This window comes from Lonchura striata, chromosome 1 (genome assembly GCF_050655825.1).
Source record: "Lonchura striata isolate lonStrDom1 chromosome 1, ASM5065582v1, whole genome shotgun sequence".
In the NCBI taxonomy this organism is placed as follows: Eukaryota; Metazoa; Chordata; class Aves; order Passeriformes; family Estrildidae; genus Lonchura; species Lonchura striata.
This window is the reverse complement of record NC_140703.1, coordinates 24,637,782-24,662,048: the sequence shown is the minus strand read 5'-3', so window position 1 is coordinate 24,662,048 and position 24,267 is coordinate 24,637,782. Positions and strand designations below refer to the sequence as shown.

The 24,267-nt window shown below is 46.0% G+C and overlaps 2 protein-coding genes across 3 annotated transcripts in view; one reads left to right on the top strand and one right to left on the bottom strand.

Moving 5' to 3' along the window:
* COL8A1 (collagen type VIII alpha 1 chain) overlaps positions 1–24,267 on the bottom strand; it is a 92,025-nt gene that overhangs the window by 21,815 nt on the left and 45,943 nt on the right. Inside the window, exon 3 of one of the 2 annotated variants that reach the window (XM_085571564.1) lies at positions 8,005–8,044. In XM_085571564.1, the coding sequence (XP_085427690.1) occupies positions 8,005–8,044 (40 nt within the window). Of the gene's footprint in view, positions 1–347; positions 500–8,004; positions 8,045–24,267 lie in introns of those variants that run through there. The other variant, XM_085571570.1, reaches the window with a different exon arrangement.
* Positions 6,720–24,267, top strand: part of LOC146768621 (uncharacterized) — an 87,091-nt gene continuing 69,543 nt past the window's right edge. Inside the window, exon 1 of the mRNA XM_085571705.1 lies at positions 6,720–24,267. This exon is cut by the window's right edge and continues 66,647 nt beyond it. Coding sequence (XP_085427831.1) covers positions 10,348–11,739 — 1,392 coding nt within the window. The 5' untranslated portion in view covers positions 6,720–10,347 and the 3' untranslated portion in view covers positions 11,740–24,267.

Here is a 24,267-nt window from a genome sequence, read left to right as displayed (position 1 = left end):
TTTAATAATAAATCAGCAGTGATTGTACTGGACAAAAATCTAAAAGATTTTATAATCCATGGCATCCATGGATGGCTCTTTCATTAGATACTGTTCTCAGTACAGCTTTTTGAAAGTAACAGGCTGTCCTGGTTTGTAAGATAAGCTTGTATTCTATTTGCCATCTGTTGGAGGTTGGGCAGGTTTGTTATCTCTTCCAAGAACAATGGTTTGCTCCGAAGAGGTAATGGTTTGTTAATGGGCCATTGACTGACTCACTGCAGGCCTGGTAACATAACACCATCCCATTGTGAGATGCTCCACCCAGAGGGGGAAGCCAAGCACTCCTTTATTGTAAAAAGGGGTACCTTTTGGGAGACAGAGCAGCTCGCTCTCTTTGCGGGATTCCCAGAGAAGCAGCTCCTTCGGCAGGACTCCTGAGAGAAGCAGCCGGAGCGCGGTGAGGCGGCGGTGGCGGAGCTCGGAGGCGGCCCCGGTGCAGAGGAAGACCGGCCCAACTGCCACCAGATCTTCAGAGAAAACTATACCCTTCTAAAGATCACCACTTCAGCTGCAATTCATCAGCCACTGCAAGAGGAGCCGCTATCATTTCAACCGGACTACTACCAACACCCCGAATCCTCAGGTTGGGGACTTTATCACTAGTTTTGTTTGTACCAATTGCATTTGCCTTTTTAAATTGTTATCTAGTTTTCTCCTAGTAAAGAATTGTTACTCCCATTCCCATATCTTTGCCTGAGAGCCTTTTAATTTAAAAATCCTGGTAATTCGGAGGGAGGGGGTTTACCTTCTCCATTGCACAGGAGGCTTTTGCCCTCCTTCACAGTCTCCTGTCTTGTCAAACCAAGACAGATTTTGGCGCCCAACGTGAGGCTCGACGGCATTGAGAGTGAAAAAGGATTAACAGTTCTTAAGTAATTTGGTTTTTTGTTGTGTGTAGAAACATCTTAAGCATCACCATGTGGTCTAGTTTACCTTGGTTTGGGTGGCATGTGATCGTAGCTATACTTTTCCCATTTGCAGACCCTTATCTAAAAATGGGTCCTATAACTAAGGCTTACTGTGTCTGTTATCAAGTTTGGCTTCTGGGTTAATTGGGTGAGGAATTCATGGATCTTTAATTTCCTCTGGAAGGCAGGTACATGGATTCATAGCTATCACACACTAACTGTATGTTTTTGGGGTTACTTTAATAACGGTACCTACTGCGAGGAAATAGCACCTGGGGAAACTTTCTCCCAACCTTTTAACCATCTTTTTGGGTCTGCTCCACCAGTTCTCAAAGGGTTAAGATCCTCTCTAAGTGCTAATGATATCATACAATGGGTGGTGTTGCTGATAGGCCTGTTATATTTAGCACTCAGAGATAAGGGAAGATTAACCTGGATAACTACCCTCACACCTACACCAGAGGCTAGGTATGCTCCTGCAGAACCTGACACTGCCCCAGAGACTCGAGATGCTGCTGCTCCAGAGCCTGACCCTGCCCCACAGCCCACCTCAGAAATGAACCGCCCAGATTGGGTGAGGGTTCTGCTTCAGGAGATACGAGAGATGCTGAAGGAGTGCATTTCCCCAGCTGGTGAGAAACCGGCCCTTTGCCTTGAGGAGGGACAGTCTAATAGTACAACTGTGGAACCCACAAATGTTACAACTGTCCAGGTTCCAGCTGAACCACAAAGGCAATCACAGCCAGCAGCAGTTGCCCCGGTAGAAACAAGGAAGTCTAAGATGAAAGCAGAGCACCCTGCAGATAGGGACAGGAATGGAGGAACCTCACAACCCACAGGGGAGCCAGAGATTGCTATCATCACCGAGTCCCTGACGTACGAAAGTCTTCGTAATCTGCATAAAGACATTGTGCGATGAGGGTGTGAGGCTTATACTACTTGGTTACTCTGGGTTTGGGATCTTATGGGTACAGGCGTGCAGCTGGACGGTGGTGAGGCAAGGAACTTGGGACCCTTGACCCAGGACTTGGGTATAAATCAGATTTTTGTAAGGGAACCAGGGTCCCTTTCTCTCTGGGAGCGGCTCTTAATGAGTGTCAGGGAGAGGTTTGTCCACAGGGAGAGAATGCAGGAGCACCATCATAGAATGCGCTGGAAGACCCTCAAGGAAGGGATCCAACAGCTGAGGGAAGTGGCAGTATTGGAGGTACTCTTTGGGAGGGATGGACGACACAATAATGACCCCGACAAGGTCAGGTGTACAGGACAAATGCTGTGGAGTCTAGCAAATCTTGGGCCATCTCAATACACCACTTTCATTGCAACAATCAATGCTGACGCTCACCGAGAGACAGTGGGCTCTGTTGCCAACAAACTTAGGAATTATGAGAGTATGATTAATGGCCCAATGCATGCTCATATCTCAGCTGTGATTAAGGAGTTTAAAGAGGAGATGAGGGAGGAGATAAGGAAGGTTAATGCAGCACCCATGAGAGTCACAGGCCCCAGAATCAGCGCCCAACAATCCCCAGCTAGAGAGAGAGGGTACACCCCAAGGGCTAATCTGTGGTTCTTCCTGCGTGACCATGGGGAAGACATGGGGAGTTGGGATGGGAAACCCACTTCTGTCCTGGCAGCATGGGTCCATCAACTTAAGGAGGGAAACTCTAACCGGGGGAGTTCCGCCAAAGTGAAGGTAGCCTCAACCTCCCGTGACCAAGCTTGTGGGTACGATCTGTCAGACCCCCTTGAAGGGACCTCTAGTATGTATGCCCAGGAAAGGAATAATAACCAATGTTAGAGGGGCCCTGTCTCTAGCTAGGGAGAGGCACGGGAAAACCGGATCTTCTGGACAGTGTGGATCCGATGGCCTGGCACATCAGAGCCACAAAAATATGATGCTTTAGTTGATACTGGTGCACAGTGTACTCTGATACCATCGGGACATGTGGGGGCAGAGCCTGTTTCCATTGCTGGTGTGACGGGGATCACAACAATTGACTCTGGTGGAAACCGAGGTGAGCCTGACTGGGAAGGAGTGGAAGAAACATCCTATAGTGACTGGCCCAGATGCTCCGTGTATCCTAGGCATAGACTTCCTCCGGAACAGCTATTACAAAGACCCAAAAGGACTCAGGTGGGCTTTTGGAATAGCCGCTGTAGAGGCAGAAGACATTAAGCAATTGAACACCTTGCCTGGACTGTCAGAAAACCCCTCTGCAGTAGGACTCCTAAGGGTGGAAGAACAACGCGTGCCAATTGCGACCTCGACAGTGCACTGCCGGCATTATCAGACCGATGGAGATGCCGTGATCCCCATCCACAAAATGATTCGGGAGCTGGAGAGCCAAGGGGTGGTCAGCAAAACCCACTCACCCTTCAACAGCCCCATCTGGCCTGTGTGCAAATCTGACAAAGAATGGAGATTGACTGTGGACTATTGTGGCTTAAATGAAGTGACTCCACCGCTGAGCGCTGCTGTACCGGATATGCTGGAACTCCAGTACAAGCTGGAGTCCAAGGCAGCAAAGTGGTATGCCACCATTGATATTGCTAATATGTTTTTCTCCATTCCCCTGGCAGCAGAATGCAGGCCTCAGTTCGCTTTCACCTGGAGGGGCATACACCTGGAACCGACTGCCCCAGGGGTGGAAACACAGCCCCACCATCTGCCATGGACTGATCCAGACTGCACTAGAAAAGGGTGAGGCTCCAGAACACCTGCAATACATTGATGACATCATTGTGTGGGGGAGCACAGCGGCAGAAGTGTTTGAGAGAGGTGAGAGGATCATCCAGATACTACTAAAAGCTGGCTTCACCATCAAGAAGAGCAAAGTCAAGGAACCTGCCCGAGAGATCCAGTTCCTGGGAGTGAAATGGCAAGACGGACGGCGCCAGATTCCCACTGAGGTCATCAACAAGATCACAGCTATGTCCGCACCAACCAGCAAAAAGGAAACACAAGCTTTCCTAGGTGCCATAGGTTTCTGGAGAATGCACATTCCCGAGTATAGCCAGATTGTGAGCCCTCCTTATCTGGTTACCCGAACGAAGAATGATTTCCACTGGGGCCCTGAGCAGCAACAAGCCTTCACCCAGATCAAGCAGGAGTTCGCTCATGCTGTAGCCCTTGGCCTGGTCAGGACGGGACCAGCGGTCAAGAATGTGCTCTACTCTGCAGCCGGGAACCATGGATTGTCCTGGAGCCTTTGGCAGAAAGTGCCTGGGGAGACTCGAGGCCGACCACTGGGATTCTGGAGCCGAAGTTACAGAGGGTCTGAAGCCAACTACACTCCCACAGAGAAGGAAATCTTGTCTGCCTTTGAAGGAGTTCAAGCCACCTTGGAAGTAAATGGCACAGAAGCACAACTCCTCCTGGCACCCCAACTGCCGGTGCTGGGGTGGATGTTTAAAGGAAAGGTTCCTACTACCCACCATGCCACTGACGCCACATAGAGCAAATGGATTGTCCTCATCACTCAGCGCGCCCGTATTGGAAACCTGAATCGCCCTGGGATTTTGGAGAGAATTACGAATTGGCCAGAAGGTGAAAACTTTGGTCTCACTGATGATGAGGAGCAGGTACTAGTAGCAAGGGCTGAAGAAGCTCCACCATACAACCAACTACCAGCAGAGGAGACCTGCTATGCTCTTTTCACTGACGGTTCCTGTCGCATTGTAGGGATGAACTGGAAGTGGAAAGCAGCCATATGGAGCCCCACACGCCAAGTTGCACAAGCTACCGAAGGAGAAGGTAGATCAAGCCAACTTGCTGAACTCAAGGCCGTTCAGCTGGCTCTGGACATTGCTGAAAGGGAAAAGTGGCCAAAGCTCTACCTTTATACTGATTCGTGGATGGTAGCCAATGCTCTGTGGGGCTGGCTGGGAAGGTGGAGGAAGGCTAACTGGCACCGTAGAGGAAAGCCAGTCTGGGCTGCTGATATATGGAAAGACATTGCCTCTCGTGTGGAAAAGCTAACGGTGAAAGTCCGTCATGTAGATGCCCATGTCCCCAAAAGTCGGGCTAATGAGGAGCACTGAAACAACGAGCAGGTAGATTAGGCAGCAAATATAGAGGTGTCAAAGATAGACTTAGATTGGCACCATAAGGGGGAGTTGTTCCTGGCTCGATGGGCTCATGATGCCTCAGGTCATCAGGGCAGAGATGCCACCTACAAGTGGGCACGAGATCGAGGGGTGGATCTAACCATGGACAGTGTTTCTCAGGTTACCCATGACTGTGAGACGTGTGCTGCCATCAAACAGGCCAAGCGGGTGAAGCCCCTCTGGTATAGTGGGCGGTGGTCCACGTACAAGTATGGGGAGGCCTGGCAGATTGACTACATCACACTGCCCCAGACACGCCAAGGCAAGCGCTACATGCTGACCATGGTGGAAGCCACCACTGGATGGCTGGAGACTTTCCCTGTACCTCATGCCACTGCCCGGAACACCATCTTAAGCTTGGAAAAGCAAGTCCTGTGGAGACACGGCACACCTGAGAGAATTGAGTCTGACAAAGGCACCCATTTCAAGAACAGCCTTATCAACACCTGGGCCAGAGAACATGGTATCGAATGGATATATCATATTCTCTATCATGCTCCAGCTGCCGGCAAAGTTGAACGGTGCAACGGACTCCTTAAGACTACCCTAAAGGCACTTGGTGGGGGAACATTTAGAAACTGGGAAATTAACCTGGCAAAAGCAACCTGGGTGGTCAACACTCGAGGGTCTGTCAATCGAGCTGGCCCTGCCCAGTCAGAACCCTTACACACAGTAGATGGAGATAAGGTCCCTGTAGTACATATGAAAGGTATTTTAGGGAAAACTGTTTGGATTAATCCCACCTCAGGCAAAGACCAACCCATTCGTGGGATTGTCTTTGCTCAAGGACCTGGTTACACTTGGTGGGTAATGCAGAAAGATGGGGAGACCTGCTGTGTAGCACAGGGAAACTTGGTCTTAAGTGAGAACTGGGTGTAAGATTTCATTGTGTGCAGATGGAAATAGAATGTGGGGTGGATAATGTCCTGGTTTGTAAGATAAGCTTGTATTCTATTTGCCATCTGTTGGAGGTTGGGCAGGTTTGTTATCTCTTCCAAGAACAATGGTTTGCTCCGAAGAGGTAATGGTTTGTTAATGGGCCATTGACTGACTCACTGCAGGCCTGGTAACATAACACCATCCCATTGTGAGATGCTCCACCCAGAGGGGGAAGCCAAGCACTCTTTTATTGTAAAAAGGGGTACCTTTTGGGAGACAGAGCAGCTCGCTCTCTTTGCGGGATTCCCAGAGAAGCAGCTCCTTCGGCAGGACTCCTGAGAGAAGCAGCCGGAGCGCGGTGAGGCGACGGTGGCGGAGCTCGGAGGCGGCCCCGGTGCAGAGGAAGACTGGCCCAACTGCCACCAGATCTTCAGAGAAAACTATACCCTTCTAAAGATCACCACTTCAGCTGCAATTCATCAGCCACTGCAAGAGGAGCTGCTATCATTTCAACCGGACTACTACCAACACCCCGAATCCTCAGGTTGGGGACTTTATCACTAGTTTTGTTTGTACCAATTGCATTTGCCTTTTTAAATTGTTATCTAGTTTTCTCCTAGTAAAGAATTGTTACTCCCATTCCCATATCTTTGCCTGAGAGCCTTTTAATTTAAAAATCCTGGTAATTTGGAGGGAGGGGGTTTACCTTCTCCATTGCACAGGAGGCTTTTGCCCTCCTTCACAGACTCCTGTCTTGTCAAACCAAGACAAGGCAGAGAGGGGAAGTAAGGCAAACTTACAGAGAGTTTTCATCCTTTCTTTTAAGAAACAGAGGTCAGAATGTACAAACTGCTGCTACATAACAATGTCATTGCCTTTAAATTGATTAGTTTCAAATAGTATCTATAGAAATAAATTATGACCCTCCTTTTCAACCTAAAAGGCAGTACCAGTAATCAAAATCACAAAGAAATTGAAAAAAAAAAACCCTCAACTTGGTATGTTTAATTTTTTTTTCAATTTTGGGGTTTTTGCCTATTCAGCTTCTAGACTGGATTTCTCCTAATATGTGTACAAATCTCATAAATCACCTTTGAGAACTGCTGCTAAATTCTACTCCTGCTTCTTGTCTTCCTGAATTCCTTCTTCTCTTTTCTCTCTATGACTAATAGCTATATCTTGTTTTATCCTTTCTTGTGCTTAATATTTATTCCCCAAATCAATATCTTAGCAATAGTCTATTGAAAATTATTTACTTTTTTTGGGTACTGTAATAAGGATTATACGCCATTATGTCTTTGGCTTGGAATGAAGTCCTCAAGTCCTCATCTTGATTAAATGTGACACTTGAAATGAACTTGTGTTCAGAGATCTAAGCCATGACAAGTTATCCAAAGGAAGGATAACTTGTGTTTCCTGCACTTGCAGTCATCAGTGTTTTATGACCATACAAAATTGCTGTGGCATTCATAGCCCAGTGATAACTGTTATGGAAGAGAAGACAAACCTACTTGTTTTTCATTTGGAAATGCAAAATTATTAGCGCAATACTGTTGAAGAATTTCCTGGCTAGTTTTCCCTTCTCTGCCTCAGGCAAAAAAAGATTGCTGAAGTTTAATACTTTATGAAACCTCCTGACTATGAAGGTCTAGTAATTCTCCTTGGGAGGATCTGCGACACAGATAAAATGCAGAAATTTGAACAGGCATGATGGAAAACTATCTGCAGTAGAGACTGTAACTTTGAGAAAGTTGTGTCCCACCAGTTCCTGTGCATTGGTTATACTGGTGAATATCTATTTTATAAAGTAAAAAGTAGTTTTCTTAGTTCAGTAATTTGGGCCACTACATGATCTGGAATAGATTTTTCTCAAGTAATTAAATTAATTACTTCCATGTAACAGTTAGCAACACCAGAAGCTTGTGAAATTCAGGAGTTGGAGTCACTTGTGCAGACAGGCAGTTAGACATATGTAGATAACCCCATTAATTTCAATGAGAACTGTTACCTGTATAAAATTTGCTAGTTGTTAAATATTTTTAAATTAACCTCAACTTATACATACCCAGACAGTTATCCACACAGTAGACTGTAGCCTGTTTTTCCTAATAAAGAAAAATTACAATGAGAATTTTGCTCAATTGAGAACCGAATAATTTGGCTGACTTGTACTCAATTCTTGGCAGTAGAAAAAAAAAAAAAGTCTTTCCAACAGTAAGTGCCAGTGTAAAATATTTTGGCAAGGAAAAAATGTCAGTTTAGATCTAAGAAATTACCATTTTCAGGCAATAAAATTAGAATCACTTTGGTTGGTATTAACTTAAAAATACCCAAACCCTGGCCAGCTATTGTGCAGCTAAGTAAACAGGTATACACTACTGGCCCAGATTCTATTCTCAGTTATAGAAGCATTTTGACTGCAGTGGAGGTAACACCCATTTATAAGGAGAAAAACCAATATTACTGAATCCCAAGTTTTGCATGTACTTAATTTATTGATATTGATATTCTGCTGTAGAAATTATCAGAGTGGTTAATGTATCTGGTTTTAAGTGGACAACAGTGATTGCTACTGAGTCCATTTACTGCAACTTACCTTGCTAGTTATGATATTTAATAGGATGTCTCAGATGAACAGCTTCACTAGCCTAGCCCCTCTGAGCTAAAAAGAAATTTTCAAAAGATGGAAGAGTTGGAATATAAGTGGGAGTGTTGCTTTCCTTTAATTATTTTCTTTTAAGGAAATGTTTTTCTTATCATTCTTTTCATCTATTCAAAATTATCCCTAAGTCTTCCTGGAAATTGGGCTGGAAATGTCATAACAACAGACATTATTTCATATATCTTGTTGCTACCGCGCTGGCGCAGTGGTGTGGAGGAAAGGTTTTAGAAAGGCCTTGGGAATGGGAAACTGAGAAAAAGATACATTTATGTATGCCCCATTGTTTTGGGAAAGTTTTGCTTCAGCATTTTTCTGTAACCCCCTTCTCCCCACCCCTGAACAGTTCCCATTGGACCTGACCCCTGGGGTGGTTCTGATGTGCCCAGGCTGGACACTGTCTCTATTGTTAGACCTTATCTCTTAATTTTGCTGTTTAAAACTGTATCTGGGTAGTAGCCCAGGGTCTTTTGTCCCTGCAACCGTTCAGGCAATACAATCTGTCTGGACTGCACACAATTGACCTTTCCTTGTCTCTTTATCCTGAATCCTTGCAGTGACCAAGGCACGCCGCCGCTCGGACTGTGCCAGCCCAGCCACTGCCTGGTAAGCCCAGTGCAGCGGGACCGCAGCAAACCCCAGTCCCCTGAGGGGACAGCTAGCCTGAGGTGTCCCTGGGGGCCAGGGAGGGACAGGGGACAGTTGCCAGTGACCCCCGAAAGCCGTAAGTGGCGATCAACATAGGGGCATTGCACCAGTTCGAGCGAACACACTGCAGCCACCGAGGGCAGCCCGCGGTTAAGAGCTTTTCTGGACACTTTGCAATCTGTGTCGCCGCGAGCAACAGAGTGGCAAGTGGTGCAAAAAAGCCTCCATGCAGGCTGTCAGCTCCGCGGAGAGAAGCTCTCGGCTGCGCTGGTGGTGTGGGCACTCACTCTTCCACGCAGCCCGACAGGACTGTCGCCGCGAAGACAGAGATGCCGATTTCTGTCTGGCGCAGTGTCCGCGGATGTGGATGGCACCTTCCTAACACCTGGAAGACTGTTTGTGGAGACAGGGACCGTTGCTGCAGTGTGTTTTCTGAAGAACGGCAGTGGCTAAGTCTTGGTACTGGCGGGGAGGGGTCTGGCCAGGAGACTGGAGTTAGGCTCCCGTGCTCCCATGGAGGGCCACGCCAACGCACGGGCGTGGCAGGAGTCTCTGTCGTGGCTTTAGAACTTTGGGTTTTTTGCTGCAGTAACTGGGTGAGACTATGCTGTGCAGCCAGCGATGGGTGTTACACTGACAACACAGCAGAAAGAGATTTATAAACAAGTTCAAGAACCCCTGCAGAGAGCAGGTGCAAAACTTCCTAAGAGCCTTGTGGAACAATTTGTCAGATGGTTATCAGTAAGTTTTCTGGAGGTAACAGAGCAAGAAGTGAAAGAAAGACAATTTTGGAAGCATGTGGGTGCAGTATTGAGTGAAAGGACAAAGGCAGGAGATTCCTCAGTGAAAGAAGGTTTTGTTTTATGAGAATCTTTTTGTTCGTTTATGACTTTGTGAAAGAAAGTGCAGACACTCAGGATGCCCTGGGAACAGAGAAAGGTCCTGTCGCATCCCCTATAACCCCCCACATCCCCTGCTTTGAAAAAACTAGTCATGCAGATGTAGATTCAGTTCCTAACCCTTCTCCATCCCCTGATTTCATTCCCGCAGCTCAAAATCCATGCTTTACCCCTCCCATCCCCCTTGTGCAGCCACAAGAAGATGGAAGTGGCCACGCCACATTCCCTTCTTCATCCCAGAATTCTTGCTCCCCGTGCCAGCCCAGAACACACCCCCAGCCCTCATACTCCTCCCTTTGCCCATCCCCAATCCCAACCCCTCCTTCCTTGCGGCGGTTCAGCCCACGGTCCAGGCCACAGTTCAGCCCACAGCTCCTCACCTCGCAGTTCCATCACCACCCCCTGCCCCCGCCCCACTCCACACGGCCCCGCCAGCTGCAGCCACTCCCACACAAGCTACTCCCTCTCTCTCTCTCTCTCTCTCTCTCTCTCTCTCTCTCTCTCTCTCTCTCTCTCTCTCTCTCTCTCTCTCTCTCTCTCTCTCTCTCTCTCTCTCTCTCTCTCTCTCTCTCTCTCTCTCTCTCTCTCTCTCTCCTGGTTCCCACGGCAATGGCAGAGCCGGAGCTGTCAGCTCCAGGACTGTCAGCTTGAGGAAACAGAAACCAGTCAGAGACATCCTCCGTTCATGGCCCCAGTTGTTTATAATGCCAGAGGACAAAACCCTAGATGGGACCCCCTGTCATACGACAGTATCAGGGAGCTCTGTAAAACAAAGTGTGAATTTGGAGAAAGGAGCAAATTTTTAAAGAGCATTTTAAGAGCTACTCTAAGTTCCAAAACACTTGTCCCTGCTGATTTGAGACGTCTTTTCAGCTGCTTGCTCCCTCAGTTTGAATTTAAAATGTGGGAAAGAACTTGGAAAAGGCTTGCAGGAGATCTCCTTCCAAAGATTTTGCAGAGTCCAACCCATTCCACAGATATAGAGGATGACAAGATCGCTTTAGAACATCTAGCGGGTGAGGGTGATTGGAGCCAAGCTGAGAAGCAAGCAGCAGGCATTCCCAGAGCAGTGTTAGACCTGTCCAGGGATGCGGCAGAACATGCATTTTTTAACATGCATTCTAAAAAACCTATTGTTTCTTATACCGCTTTAAAGCAGTCTGTTACAGAGCCATTCATGGATTTTGTGGATCAAGTGCAAGCTTCACTGGAAAAAAGGTTGCAAAATCCAGAGCTCCAAGATCAGCTCACATTAGAAATTGTCACCACAAATGCAAATGAAGCCTGTTGGCGAGTCATCCTGGCCCTTCCAGCATCGCCTCCACCCACACTCAATCAGCTCATTGAGGAATGCACGAGGAAAGCCACCCTAATGATAGAGGATTTGGTGATAAAACCACAGGAAAGGGTGGTTGCTTCAGCAGCAGCAACCCCGAGGACTCCGGGGTCTGCAGGGCCTCCTCCTTCACAAGGGGGGAAGGTGGGAGTGGAGGGAATCTTTTTCCTTTATACTGGCAGAGCAAATTGTATCTTTTTCAGAGTTAGTTTACGTGGTTGTATGATTTTATCTTTCTTTCAGACTAGCAGAATGTAAATTTTCACATTCCTGCTCATCGTTTGGTTCCAGAAAATGGCCATCTACCCATCCGTGGTGGATGTGTGGATTGTTCCATAGCCCAAGAAAAATGTGTGGGTCACACTCGCCCAAGCCTTGAAACAAGATCACATGTGTTTGTCTACTGCCTCAGCAGAAAATCCGATGTCCACGTGTTTAGTAGGGGTTCCAAGTAAGGGGGATGAGTTCTCAATCGGTCTGGTCCGCTTGCAAAAGCAGGTGAACGAAAATAAAACACCTGAGGTGTGGGCAGAGTTCTACAGGCGCCGAGGAGCCGTAGAACAAGTTAAAATACCAGTGCAAAACCCCCTCATTTTGTGGCAAAGATGGGTCCTACACTTGCCCACTGCCAAGGGAGAGCCCCAGGAATTAGAACTACTGGGCTCTGCAAAAGCTGAATATTGCATTCAATTTGATTTTTCCCCAACCAAAGAAGTAAAACTATATGAGCAAGTCAAACAGTACAAGGTAGAATTCAGAGCGGGTCAATGGTGCACAGCTGTCTGTAAGCTGAGATTTACATCCACCACTGATTTCCGCCCCCACAAGCTGGACAAGGGAGTGTTTCTTATCTGTGGGGACAGAGCATACCCAGGAATCCCCTCTTGTCTTATCTGAGGTTCATGCACTTTCGGGCGTCTGACCCTTGCTTCCCCCAACATGACCCAAATTCCAATCGGGCAGGCAAAAGGTGAGACAAAAATTACTAAGTGAAGTGCAAGACAATTTGATGAACATTGTGATGCCGAAATTTACCATTGGGCAAAATCCAAAAGAGTTGCCGTCTCTGTGTTTTTACCATGGGTTGCGGCAGCCAAAGCATTGAGTGAATTAGGCAATCTAGAATGCTGGGTGAAAAAGCAGGCAAATTTAACATCAGCAGCCCTGAGTGACCTCCTAGAAGATGAGGAAATAACCAGAAAGGCTACCCTCCAAAATCGGGCAGCTATTGATTTCCTGCTGTTGGCACATGATCATGGATGTAAAGAGTTTGATGGGTTGTGTTGTTTTGATCTGTCATCTAAAGGTCAGAGTGTCCACTCATCCATTCAAGAAATAAGAAGCCTCATTGGGAGTGTGAAGCAGGAAAATGAGGATTGGTTTAGGGATCTGTTCAAAACTGGGACCTTTCTGGGTGGGCAGTGTCTCTTTTAAAAGACATCTTTTACTTTCTAGTTGCACTGTTTTTAGTTCTGTTAGCATTCGGAATTCTTAAGCAAATCATCTCCAAGTCATCACCTCCAAGCCTAAGGCCTCCGCACCTGTTTTCATCGCTGCTGCCATCACGGAAGGCAATTGGTGAGAAGATGACAAGCAGAATGACACCGCAGTTTGAGAGCCGCAGTTTTACCTTTTCCCAAGGCACCATTCATCTTATAAGTAAAGAAGAGGGAGATGTTGCTACCGTGCTGGCATGGTAGTGTGGAGGAAAGGTTTTAGAAAGGCCTTGGGAATGGGAAACTGAGGAAAAGATATATTTATGTATGCCCCATTGTTTCAGGAAAGTTTAGCTTCAGCATTTTTCTGTAACCCCCTTCTCCCCACCCCTGAGCAGTTCTCATTGGACCTGACCCCTGGGGTGGTTCTGATGTGCCCAGGCTGGACACTGTCTCTATTGTTAGACCTTATATCTTAATTTTGCTGTATAAAACTGTATCTGGGTAGTAGCCCAGCGTTTTTTGTCCCTGTAACCGTTCAGGCAATACAATCTCTCTGGACTGCACACAATTGACCTCTCTTTGTCTCTTTATCCCAAATCCTTGCAGCGACTGAGGCGTGCTGCCGCTCAGACTGTGCCAACCTAGCCGCTGCCTGGTAAGCCCAGTGCAGTGGGACCATGGCAAACCCCGGTGCCCTGAGGGAACAGGTAGCTTGAGGGGTCCCAGGGGGCTGGGGAGGGACGGGCGACAGCCACAAGTGACCCCCGAAAGCCGCAATATCTGATTTTTTTTTTTTCAACTGGCGACAAAGATCCCATTTAATTAAATGAAAGCAGATTTTGGATGTCTACGTTGATGTACAGAACTAAATGCAGTAGGAGACTGAGGAAAGAACCTGTAATGTGAACATATCACATTAAAAATACATACTTAATTTCAGAATTGACTATTGTTTTACAAGGAACTCCCAAGAAAACATGCATGTGGATCCTACTGCCTGCAGAGGTTCTCTTTAAACACTCATGAAATCAACATATCATACTTCAAAGATTTCTTGGTTTAGCTGGAAGCGGGGCTGTAAATGTTCTGCTCATATCCTTCACCGTGGGTTAGCTGATGCCACCGGCACACCCACTTCATACCTGTGGAAAAGGCTACTCTTCACTGGCTTGCTTGGGAGTTCTGCAGGCCAAGTGTCAGTGCTGCAATCAGGTCTATAAATCTGCTACATTATTTGTGTGCTGAAGCTTCTCTTCCCATTGTGATGAAGAAATAATTGCATTGCAGAATTCCACCACTTACATGTGATGCTCATTGAATTTTATTCTCTAACAAAAGTTATTTTGTAAATTGGGGAGGAAAAAAGTTTAAATGTAAGTGGATACATATATTTTTGGTACTTAAAACCATTTAATTACATCATTATTTTGCCAAGTAACATGACATGGACAAGTTAGATGTTAGCCTTTTTTATAATTTCACCAAAGTGATCATGCATATTTGTGTGCTGGCTACACAACTATGTTTTATCTTTGTCCGAGCACAGAAAATTAGTGCAAAAAAAGCATGGGGGGGATCCAGGGCTTCCAAATATATTAAACTCATTACTAAGATGCTTTCTTAAACTTTCTCATAGTTCAGCCTTGTTCACTCTTGAGATGTTCTTGTTCACACAGAGATGATGCCTCACTGACTTAAAGTAATAATCCTAAATTGAATTGTCTTGTAAAGAAATGCAACAGTGTAATTGTCATTTAGCATAGATGATTCTCAAGAAAAACCCAATTTGAATGTTACTACATTTTAAAATATATTTCTATGACCTTATTTAGATGTGTGCTACCAAAGGATGCATATTGTGAGTTGAAGTGTTCGTATGCAGAAAAGCCAATGTTTTTTACTGCAGATAAAACAGAGCCTCCCACAGTTGTTATCTCTGAATGTGGGGCTGGTGCTCTGATTCAGAATGTTGAAACAGGCACATGCTGAATGTTTACTATTCTCATTGGATATTTCTTCCCACAGTGCTGGAGGAGAGAAGGTTAGAAAATTATCATTGTGAAATACTGTTCCCTTCTCCTAGGAGAACATGCTGTCCCAAGAAAACTAAGGAAATGCTGGTTTACACTTTTTCCAGATGAGTTTACTGTAAGTGTGGCAGTAAGTGGCAGTAAGCTGTTTTATGCACTGCATTGTCTCCCACAGTATCCAGTCCCTGCAGTTGACAGTTTACAGGTGTCTCTGAACCTCTGACTTCAAATAAAGCCACACAGAGACCATGAGTCAGTCCTGATGAGCAGACACAATTCTTCAGGTTCTCAAGGCTGTGAGATGCAAAATAGTTGTTTCCTTGAAAAGACATTTGTCAAGAAGATGACAGGTCTTACTGAAGGAAACTTTACAACAACTCTACACTTTATGAGAGAGTAAAATTTAGGCCCCGATGCTCATTTCTGAGTAGTGTAATTTAAAAGAATCCTTCACTGCATCAATGACATTGTCCATGTGTAAAATGAGGATATCATGGCTGAACAGAACCAGTGCTTCATGTTTGTAGCTAATTTATCTCCTGACAAACAGGAAGGGAGTCCTCCTTACTGTCAACTTTCCAATATGGCACACACTGAGGCTGCAGAAGTCTTGGAGAGTAGGGGGTGAAGAGGGTAAAGAAGCACTGACCAAAAATCACACTGACCTGCTGCAGATTAGTACATTAAAAAGAGAAAAAAGTGTAATACGGTCTGGAATAGTTTTTTGTTTTAATCATGTAAGTCCTTGTCATGCTGTGAAGAGCCCAGTTTGCTGAAGGAAGACAAGACAAAGGAGGGCATGATTTGGGTGAAATGCATGGGGAGGCCATGTTTCGGGCATGCACAGACCTGCCATGGGCTGTTTCCAGTGCTCTGGATGGGTGGGGAAGGAGTGCTGCAGTCCTTGTATCTTCACCTATGCACTTTCTGGCTCCTCCACCTCCATCCACCCCTTCCCAGGGTGGCAAAGCAAGTCAGCCTGGGGCCGCTGTCCCAGAGGATTGACCCTTTGCTCTAGGGGGCAGGACTCCTACCACCAGCAGTGGTCCCACCTTCAAGCTCAGCGGCTCAGACTGCGACCTGCTTTTGGAGGTGACCTGTTGTGACTTAAGGACTAGGTAGTGAGAGTGAGCCAAAAGAGAGCTGAAATGGGAGATAGAAATGAGCCTCTGAAAGCACTGGGAAGGCTGGTGCTTGCATAGTTCTGTAAAGGCAACAGTGTTAGTCCTAAGGAAAGGGTACTATTTCTACAGCTATAATCCAAGACATTTTCCTCTTTAGCACCAAAGCTGCATTCTGGGATTCATCTTTGCTTAATACAGACACCGCATAGGGAAGTTCAGGGATGGTCAGCTCTTATGAACAATTGCAGCTTTGTAAGCTTTGGAGTTTAATTTGATTCCTGTCCTAGGTTATAATATTGGGGTGTATTCCATTACCTCCTCGAGCTACAATCCCTTTCTTTCCTTATCTTGTAACTCAGACATAAGTGCGGTGGTGTGTTTTTCTTTCATTTAATATTTGTTCAATATCTGTTCACCCCCCCATCCCTAATCTCCTCCTCTCCCCAGTTGTTAATCTTCCCTAGCTCTCCCCTAACCCCCTCATCTCCAAGTTGTCAATCCTCCCTTTCCCTGCCCCTTTCCCTGGAACCTTCCCTGTCATTCATCCTAGCCCCCTCCTCTGCTTCCAGAGCATTCCCTGTCTATTTAGTGAGGCTCAACACCCTATTGATTACTTTGTGCTATTCCACTCCCCTGCTTCCCCTGATAGGTTTGTGATATGTTAGTTCTGTCCTAAACTCCTCCCCTGCTGTTCCCTCATTGGTTGCTGTTCCTACACCCGTCTCCCTGAGTTCTTGTATAAAACCTCTGCTCCCGCTCCCGAGGGGGTCTTGGGGCTCGCTGAATAAAACCATCCTGTTCACCCCCAAGTCCCGTGTCGCCTTCGTCTGTCCCCGCGCCACCAACTGGGACAGCAGAGCTTTGCAGGGGGAGCAGCCGCCTGTTCTCTTCCCTCTCGCAGCCCAGCACGGCACTGCTCGGGGTGCCGCGGCGAGGGGAGTGCCTGCCACGTCACAACACATAAGTCCCTCCAGGAGGACCTGTTCTTTTAGCCACATGACTGATAAGATCACAGCATTCTATTGTGAGATGCTCTGCCCCATAGGGAGGAGCCAAATGATGCCATCAAGGATATAAGCAGGGTTGTGCAGACAGCAAGTAGATCCCCTCTTCCAAGAAGAACAGCTGAGACCTTCTCTACACTGGACCTCCAGAGGGAAACTACATCAGTCTACAAGACACTGCTTAGACAGAACCATATGTGCTACCACCACCGCCCTAGCCAGCAAGTGTCAGGTTGTATCTCTAACTCTGTCAGTGGTTCTTCTTTTGTGCTATTGTATGCATCTGGTTCTTTGTTTCCTTTTTCCTAATAAATTTTATTTCTGTCTTAGAGCCTCTCACTGGTTTTGCTTTTCAAACCAGGACATAATTTTGGTGCCCAATGTGGGGCTAGAAGCTACTAAGAAAGTCAGAATTACAATTTCGCTATGATGCTTAACATGTTTATATGGGTCTCATACCTAACTCTCTGTTTTTCCGTGCACAGGGCATTATATGCCGACTGTAATGCTCCTGTGTAAATCAGGCTACAGTATAAAATTGTGTTATTGGTCTATTATGTCTATAGTATGATAACCTCAGAGACAATGAACATAATTTGGAATATATATTCACTTTTGTTTTCTTGTCCTAATCAAAGCTGCTATGTTTGAGGCCCCAACAATCTCACCCAGCCCCTGGGGGGAGTGGTAAAGAATTACTTTTTCCAGTCTTTCAGGTTTGACACAGCAGTTTTTGAAAAGGTTGAGCTCCCTCTGGATACCAAAGATAGCATAGTGTTGCTGTTAGTTCTGTTTTGTCTTCTTTGCACAGCTTGCAACCTGCTTAGGAACAAAGCACTATATGATGTGGTGCAGCATTTTCTTAAATAAGAGGAAAGGAGAAGCAAAACAACAGTATCCATGCCCACGCAGACTGCCACAAAGGAAGAAGAAACCAGCAGTGAAACAGCATCCGTGTCTATACAAACTGTAACAGAAGAGGAAGGAACCAAATGTGAAACAGCATCTGTGTCCACGCAGACTGTCACAGAGGAGGAAGAAAATGAAAGCACCATCAACATTTCCACACAGACCATCACTGAACCAGAACAGCCTGAACCAGTAGCAGTTGCCCCAGTTCAGAAGAAGAAATCAAAAAGCAAATCAGTCTGCATAGTGACCGATGAGGACACGGCAGGACCCTTGCACCCAGCGGAAGAGACAGAGCCAGAAATCATCACTCGCTCTCTATCCCTGGGTGAGCTGCGTGACCTGTGAAGAGAATTCACCCGCCAGACAAACGAGTCCATCCTGACCTGGCTGCTCCGCATCTGGGACACTGCAGCCAATGACACCATTCTGGATGGGAGTGAGGCCAGGCAACTGGGAGCGCTGTCCAGGGATGAGGTCATTGACCAGGGGATCGGGAGAACCCAAGAAACTCTCAGCCTCTGGCGACGACTGCTGACAAGTATGAGGGATAGATACCTTTGCAAAGAAGACCTCCAGGTAGACAAAGGAAAATGGAGCTCAATAGAACAAGGTATCTGATGCCTGAGGGAAATGGCTGTGATGGAGATAATTTTCTCAGAAGACGAGAGAGTTCCTAAGAGCCCAGATTGTGTCCAGTGCACATCACAGATGTGGTTGAGATTTGCACGGCTTAGACCAGAGATGTACTCCCGTTCCTGGCAACGCTGCAATGGAGAGAAGGTGAGGACAGGGTGGGTGTCTTAGCCAATAAATTAAGAATTTACAAGGACACTGTCACCGCCCTGTTTCGTACCAATGTCTCATCCACAGAAACAAAACTGGCTGAGCAAGTCCGGGGCTTGATTGAAGAGAGCCATCAGAAACTAAAAAAGGAACTTAAGGAAGAAGTCTACCACATCTCACCAGAACCAACAAAAGTCTCTGCCATTAGGAGCCAGTGTTCCCCAGCCAAGGAGAGAGGATACACTCCATGAGGTAACCTCTGGTTTTTCCTTTAGGAGCATGGAGAAGACCTGAGGAAAACGCACTTCCTCCTTAGCAGCCCAGGTACATGAACTAAAAAGAAGAGCCCCCAACACAAGAAGCTCATCTAGGGTCAATGCTGCTCCAGTCTCTCACACATAAAATTCTAGACAATATAGGAATGATGATATGATCAACCCTCTTAAAAGAACCTCAGGAAGCTATTTGCAGAAAGAGAGCAATGTGTACCATGACCAGGAATAGAGGGGCCCTGCCTCTAGCCAGGTAGAGGACAGGGACAATCGGATCTATTGGACTGTGTGGATCTGATGGCCTAGCACATCTGACCCACAAAAATATATGGCTTTGGTTGACACCGCTGCCCAATGTACCCTGATGCCATCAAGTTATGGAGGAGCAGAATTCATTTCTATCTCTGGGGTAACAGGAGGATCCCAGCAGCTGACTGTATTAGAGGCCAAAGTAAGCTTAAATGGGAATGGGTGGCAGAAACACCCCATCATGACTGGCCCAGAGGCCCCATGTATCCTTGGCATAGACTACCTCAGAAATGGATATTTTAAAGATCCAAAAGGACATAATTGGGCTTTCGGGATAGCTGCTGTAGAAAGAGAAGACATCCGGAAACTGAGTATCTTGCCTGGTCTCTCAGATGACCCTTCTGCTGTGAGACTGCTGAGAGTTGAGGAACAACAGGTACCAATCGCCACAGGCAACAGTACACTGTTGGCAATATCTTACCAACAGAGACTCTGTGATTCCCATCCATGAGATGATCCATAAACTGGAGAGCCAAAGGGTAGTTAGCAAAGCTCATTCACCTTTCAACAGCCCTATATGGCCATTGTGCAAGTCCAGTAGAGAACAGAGACTGACGGTGGATTACCACGGCCTGAATGAGGTTACACCACCACTGAGTGCTGCCATGCCAGACATATTTGAGCTCCAGTACGAGTTAGAGTCCAAGGCAGCACAGTGGTATGTGACCATTGATATTGCCAATGCCTTCTTCTCCATTCCTTTGGCAGCAGAATGCAGGCCTCAGTTTGCCTTCACCTGGAGGTGAGTGCAATACACCTGGAACCGACTGCCCCTGAGGTGGAAACACAGACACACCATCTGCCATGGGCTGATTCAGACCGCAGTAGAAAAGAGCAAGGCTCCTGAACATCTACAATATATTGACGACATCATCATATGGGGGAGCACAGCAAAGGAAGTTTTTAAAAAAGGAAAAAAGATTGTCCAGATTCTACTGAAAGCTGGTTTTGCCATTAAGCAAAGCAAAGTTAAGAGACCAGCTCAAGAAATTCAGTTTCTAGGAGTCAAGTGGCAAAATGGACATCATCAGTTCCCGACAGAAGTAATCAACAGAATCACTGCTGTGTCTCCACCTACCAACAAGAAGGAAACACAATCTTTCCTAGGTGACATAGGTTTCTGGAGAATGCACATTCCTGAGTACAGTCAAATTGTGAGCCCTCTCTACCTGGTTACCTGCAAGAAGAACAATTTCCACTGAGGCCTGGAACAGCAACAAGCCTTCACCCAGATCAAACAGGAAATTGCTCATGTGGTAGCCCTCAGCCCAGTTAGAACAGGACCGGAGGTAAAGAATGTGTTCTACTCTGTGGCCAGGAACCATGGTCTGTCCTGGAGCCTTTAACAGAAAGTGCCTGGTGAGACTCAGGGTTGACCACTGAGATTCTAGAGTCAGAGCTATAGAGGCTCTGAAGCAAATTACACTCCCACAGAGAAGGAAATCTTGGCTGCCTATGAAGGAGTTCAAGCTGCTTCAGAAGTAATTGGCACTGAAACACAGCTGCTTCTGGCACTCCAGTACCAGTGCTGGGGTAGATGTTTAAAGGAAAGGTTCCTTCCACACATCATGCCACTGACACCACATAGAGTAAATGGATTGCCCTCATCACTCAGCGCGCCCGTATCAGAAATCCGAATTGCCCTGAGATTCTGAAAATTATAACAAACTGGCCTGAAGGGGAGACTTTTAGATTATCTTCTGAAGAGGAAGAGCAGGTGGCACGTGCTAAAGAAGCTCCACCATACAATAAGCTACCAGAGACTGAAAAACTATATGCTCTTTTCACTGATAGTTCCTACCAAATTGTAGGCACTAACCAGAAATAGAAAGCTGCAGTGTGGAGCCCCACACGACAAGTTACACAAGCCACTGAGGGTCAAGGTAGATCAAGTCAGGTTGAAGAGCTTAAAGCTGTCCAGCTGGCTTTGGATATTGCTGAGCGAGAGAAGTGGCCGAGGCTCTATCTCTACAACGACTCATGGATAGTAGCCAGCACTCTGTGGGGATGGCTGATTGCTGGAAAAAGGCCAACTGGCAGCACAGAGGGAAATCCATCTGGACTGCCGAGATTTGGTAAGACACTGCCACCAGGATAAAAAGGCTGACCGTAAAGATTTGACATGTGGATGCACACATACCCAAGAGTCAGGCTAATGAAGAGCATCACAACAACAAGCAAGTAGAACAAGCTGCCAAGGTAGAAGTATCACAGGTAGATCTCAACTGACAGCATAAGGGAGAATTATTCCTAACTCATTGGGCTCATGATGCTTCTGGTCATCAGGGGAGAGACGCAACATACCGATGGGCCCGTGACTGAGGGGTGGACCTTACTATGAAGAACATCTCACAGGTCATCCACAACTGTGAGACCTGCGCTGCAATCAAACAAGCCAAGCAGGTAAAGCCTCTGTGGTATGGTGGGCGATGGTTGAAGTACAGGTATAGGGAAGCCTGGAAAATTGACTACATCATGCTTCCCCAAACTTGCCAAGATAAACACTACATATTGACCATGGTGGAAGGAACCACAGGATGGTTAGAAACCTATGCCGTGCCTCATGCTACTGCCCAGAATACCATCTTGAGCCTAAAAAACCAAGTCCTGTAGAGACATAGCACCCCTGAAAGAATGAAGTCAGACAATGGAACCCATTTCAAGAATAGCCGTATAAACACCTGGGCCAGGGAACATGGTATTGAATGGAAATATCCTCTATCATGCAGCAGCTGCTGGGAAAGTTGAATGGTGTAACAGACTGCTTAAAACGACCCTAAAGGCACTTAGTAGAAGAAGCTTCAAAAAATAGAAATTGAACTTGGCAAAAGCCACCTAGATAGTCAACACCCGAGGATCCATCAATTGAGCTGGACCAGCCCAGTCTAAACCCCTGCACACAGTAGATGGAGACAAAGTTCCTGTGATACACATGAAAGCTATTCTAAGAAAGACTGTTTAAATTAACCCCACCACAGGCAGGGGCAAACCCATCCATGAGATTGTTTTTGCTCAAAGACCTGGTTACACTTAGTAGGTAATGCAGAAGGATGGGAAAACCCATTGTGTACCACAAGGAAACCTAATTTTAAGTGAGAATTGTATGTGAAGCTTCAGTCTGTATTTGTAAAAAGATGTTAATTTGGGTATAGGTGGTAATAGAATAAGAGGTGGATTATGTCCTAGGTTATAATATTGGGGTGTATTCCATTACCTCCTTGAGCTACAATCCCTTTCTTTCCTTATCTTGTAACTCAGACATAAGTCTCTCCAGGAGGACCTGTTCTTTTAGCCACATGACTGATAACATCACAGCATTCTATTGTGAGATGCTCTGCCCCATAGGGAGGAGCCAAACGATGCCATCAAGGATATAAGCAGGGTTGTGCAGACAGCAAGTAGATCCCCTCTTCCAAGAAGAACAGCTGAGACCTTCTCTACACTGGACCTCCAGAGGGAAACTACATCAGTCTACAAGACACTGCTTAGACAGAACCATGTGCTACCACCACCGCCCTAGCCAGCAAGTGTCAGGTTGTATCTCTAACTCTGTCAGTGGTTCTTCTTTTGTGCTATTGTATGCATCTGGTTCTTTGTTTCCTTTTTCCTAATAAATTTTATTTCTGGCTTAAAGCCTCTCACTAGTTTTGTTTTTCAAACCAGGACAATTCCCTACTGCAGTCTTTAGTAGATAGAATGGGTTTGGCATTTAAAACCCATCTTGTATAATTTTTCTAACTCTAGATACAGTCACCATAACTAATTTGTGGCAATAACAAAGGATAATTAGATGTCTTTGTAAACTTACTTGTAACTATGATAAAAAATGGGGTTTTTAAAATATTTATAAAGTATATTTACAAAATCAAGCACACTGAATGCCAAATGGTGTAGCATCTGAAGATCAAATGTTTCTTATCGATGTATATGTGTTTAAATACTGACAGGTGCTACAGCTAGTTCAAACATCTGTTAGAGCGATTTTTGATCAGGATGGAAACTGTGCTGGCATTTCACGGGCGGTCCTCAGGAGCAGACACATCTCGGTACTGAAGCTGCCCTGCAGGTGGCGTGAGCCATCTGCTCAGCACAGGCACAGCTCTAACGCTCCGCTTGTGTTTCAAAGAAGAAAAGCAAAATAATAAAAACATGCTCACAAAACTGTCCTTTATATAGGTGCTGTGGGCCATGTTGGCTGATGCACGGCTGTGTTACACTGCCTTCAATGTTGTGATAATTGAAAGATACTTTTTTCTGGTAAAGGTAAAATAGTATTTTAAGACAGTGTTTTCTTGTGCCTTTGAATGAGGAGAGTCTGCCTTTCTTTCAGGTACTTTGATCACCTACAGAGAGCTCATTACAAGGTGGTGAGTAGAAAATGGTGAGCATCATTCTTTTGATCTTAACTATTCTAGATTTAGGGGAAAAAGAACAAAGTTTGAGTGTGTCTACAGTTCCTATGCATTATAACTTCCATTTAGGGGCCACATCCATTCCTGGCTGAGTTTAATCACAGTGTGAAATGTAGTTTGTATTCCACATCTGGCCATTGTAGGAGGAGGTAACGCCTACATTCAGGTATCTTTTCTGCTCCATTCAGCACTACTGAATCTCAGAGAAAAATTGTCCATATCTAGGTCAAAAGTGAGGAGGGAGAGGAAATTAAAAAGAAAGGGAAGTCAAAGGAGGATTGTCTGGTGAGACCTTAAATCTTTAGCTCTTCACTGTAACCCATGTGGGTAACTGAACTTCTGAGCCAAGTACAAAAGTCATGAGGTCTTAGGTACAGTAAAGAAATTAATATCTCAAGGTACAGAAATATGTGTCTCAAGAAGTATATGAAGGAATAAGTTGCACAGTGACCAGAACGGGTATTCTGTCCAAGCCTGAAAGACAAGGTGTGCAAAGTATGT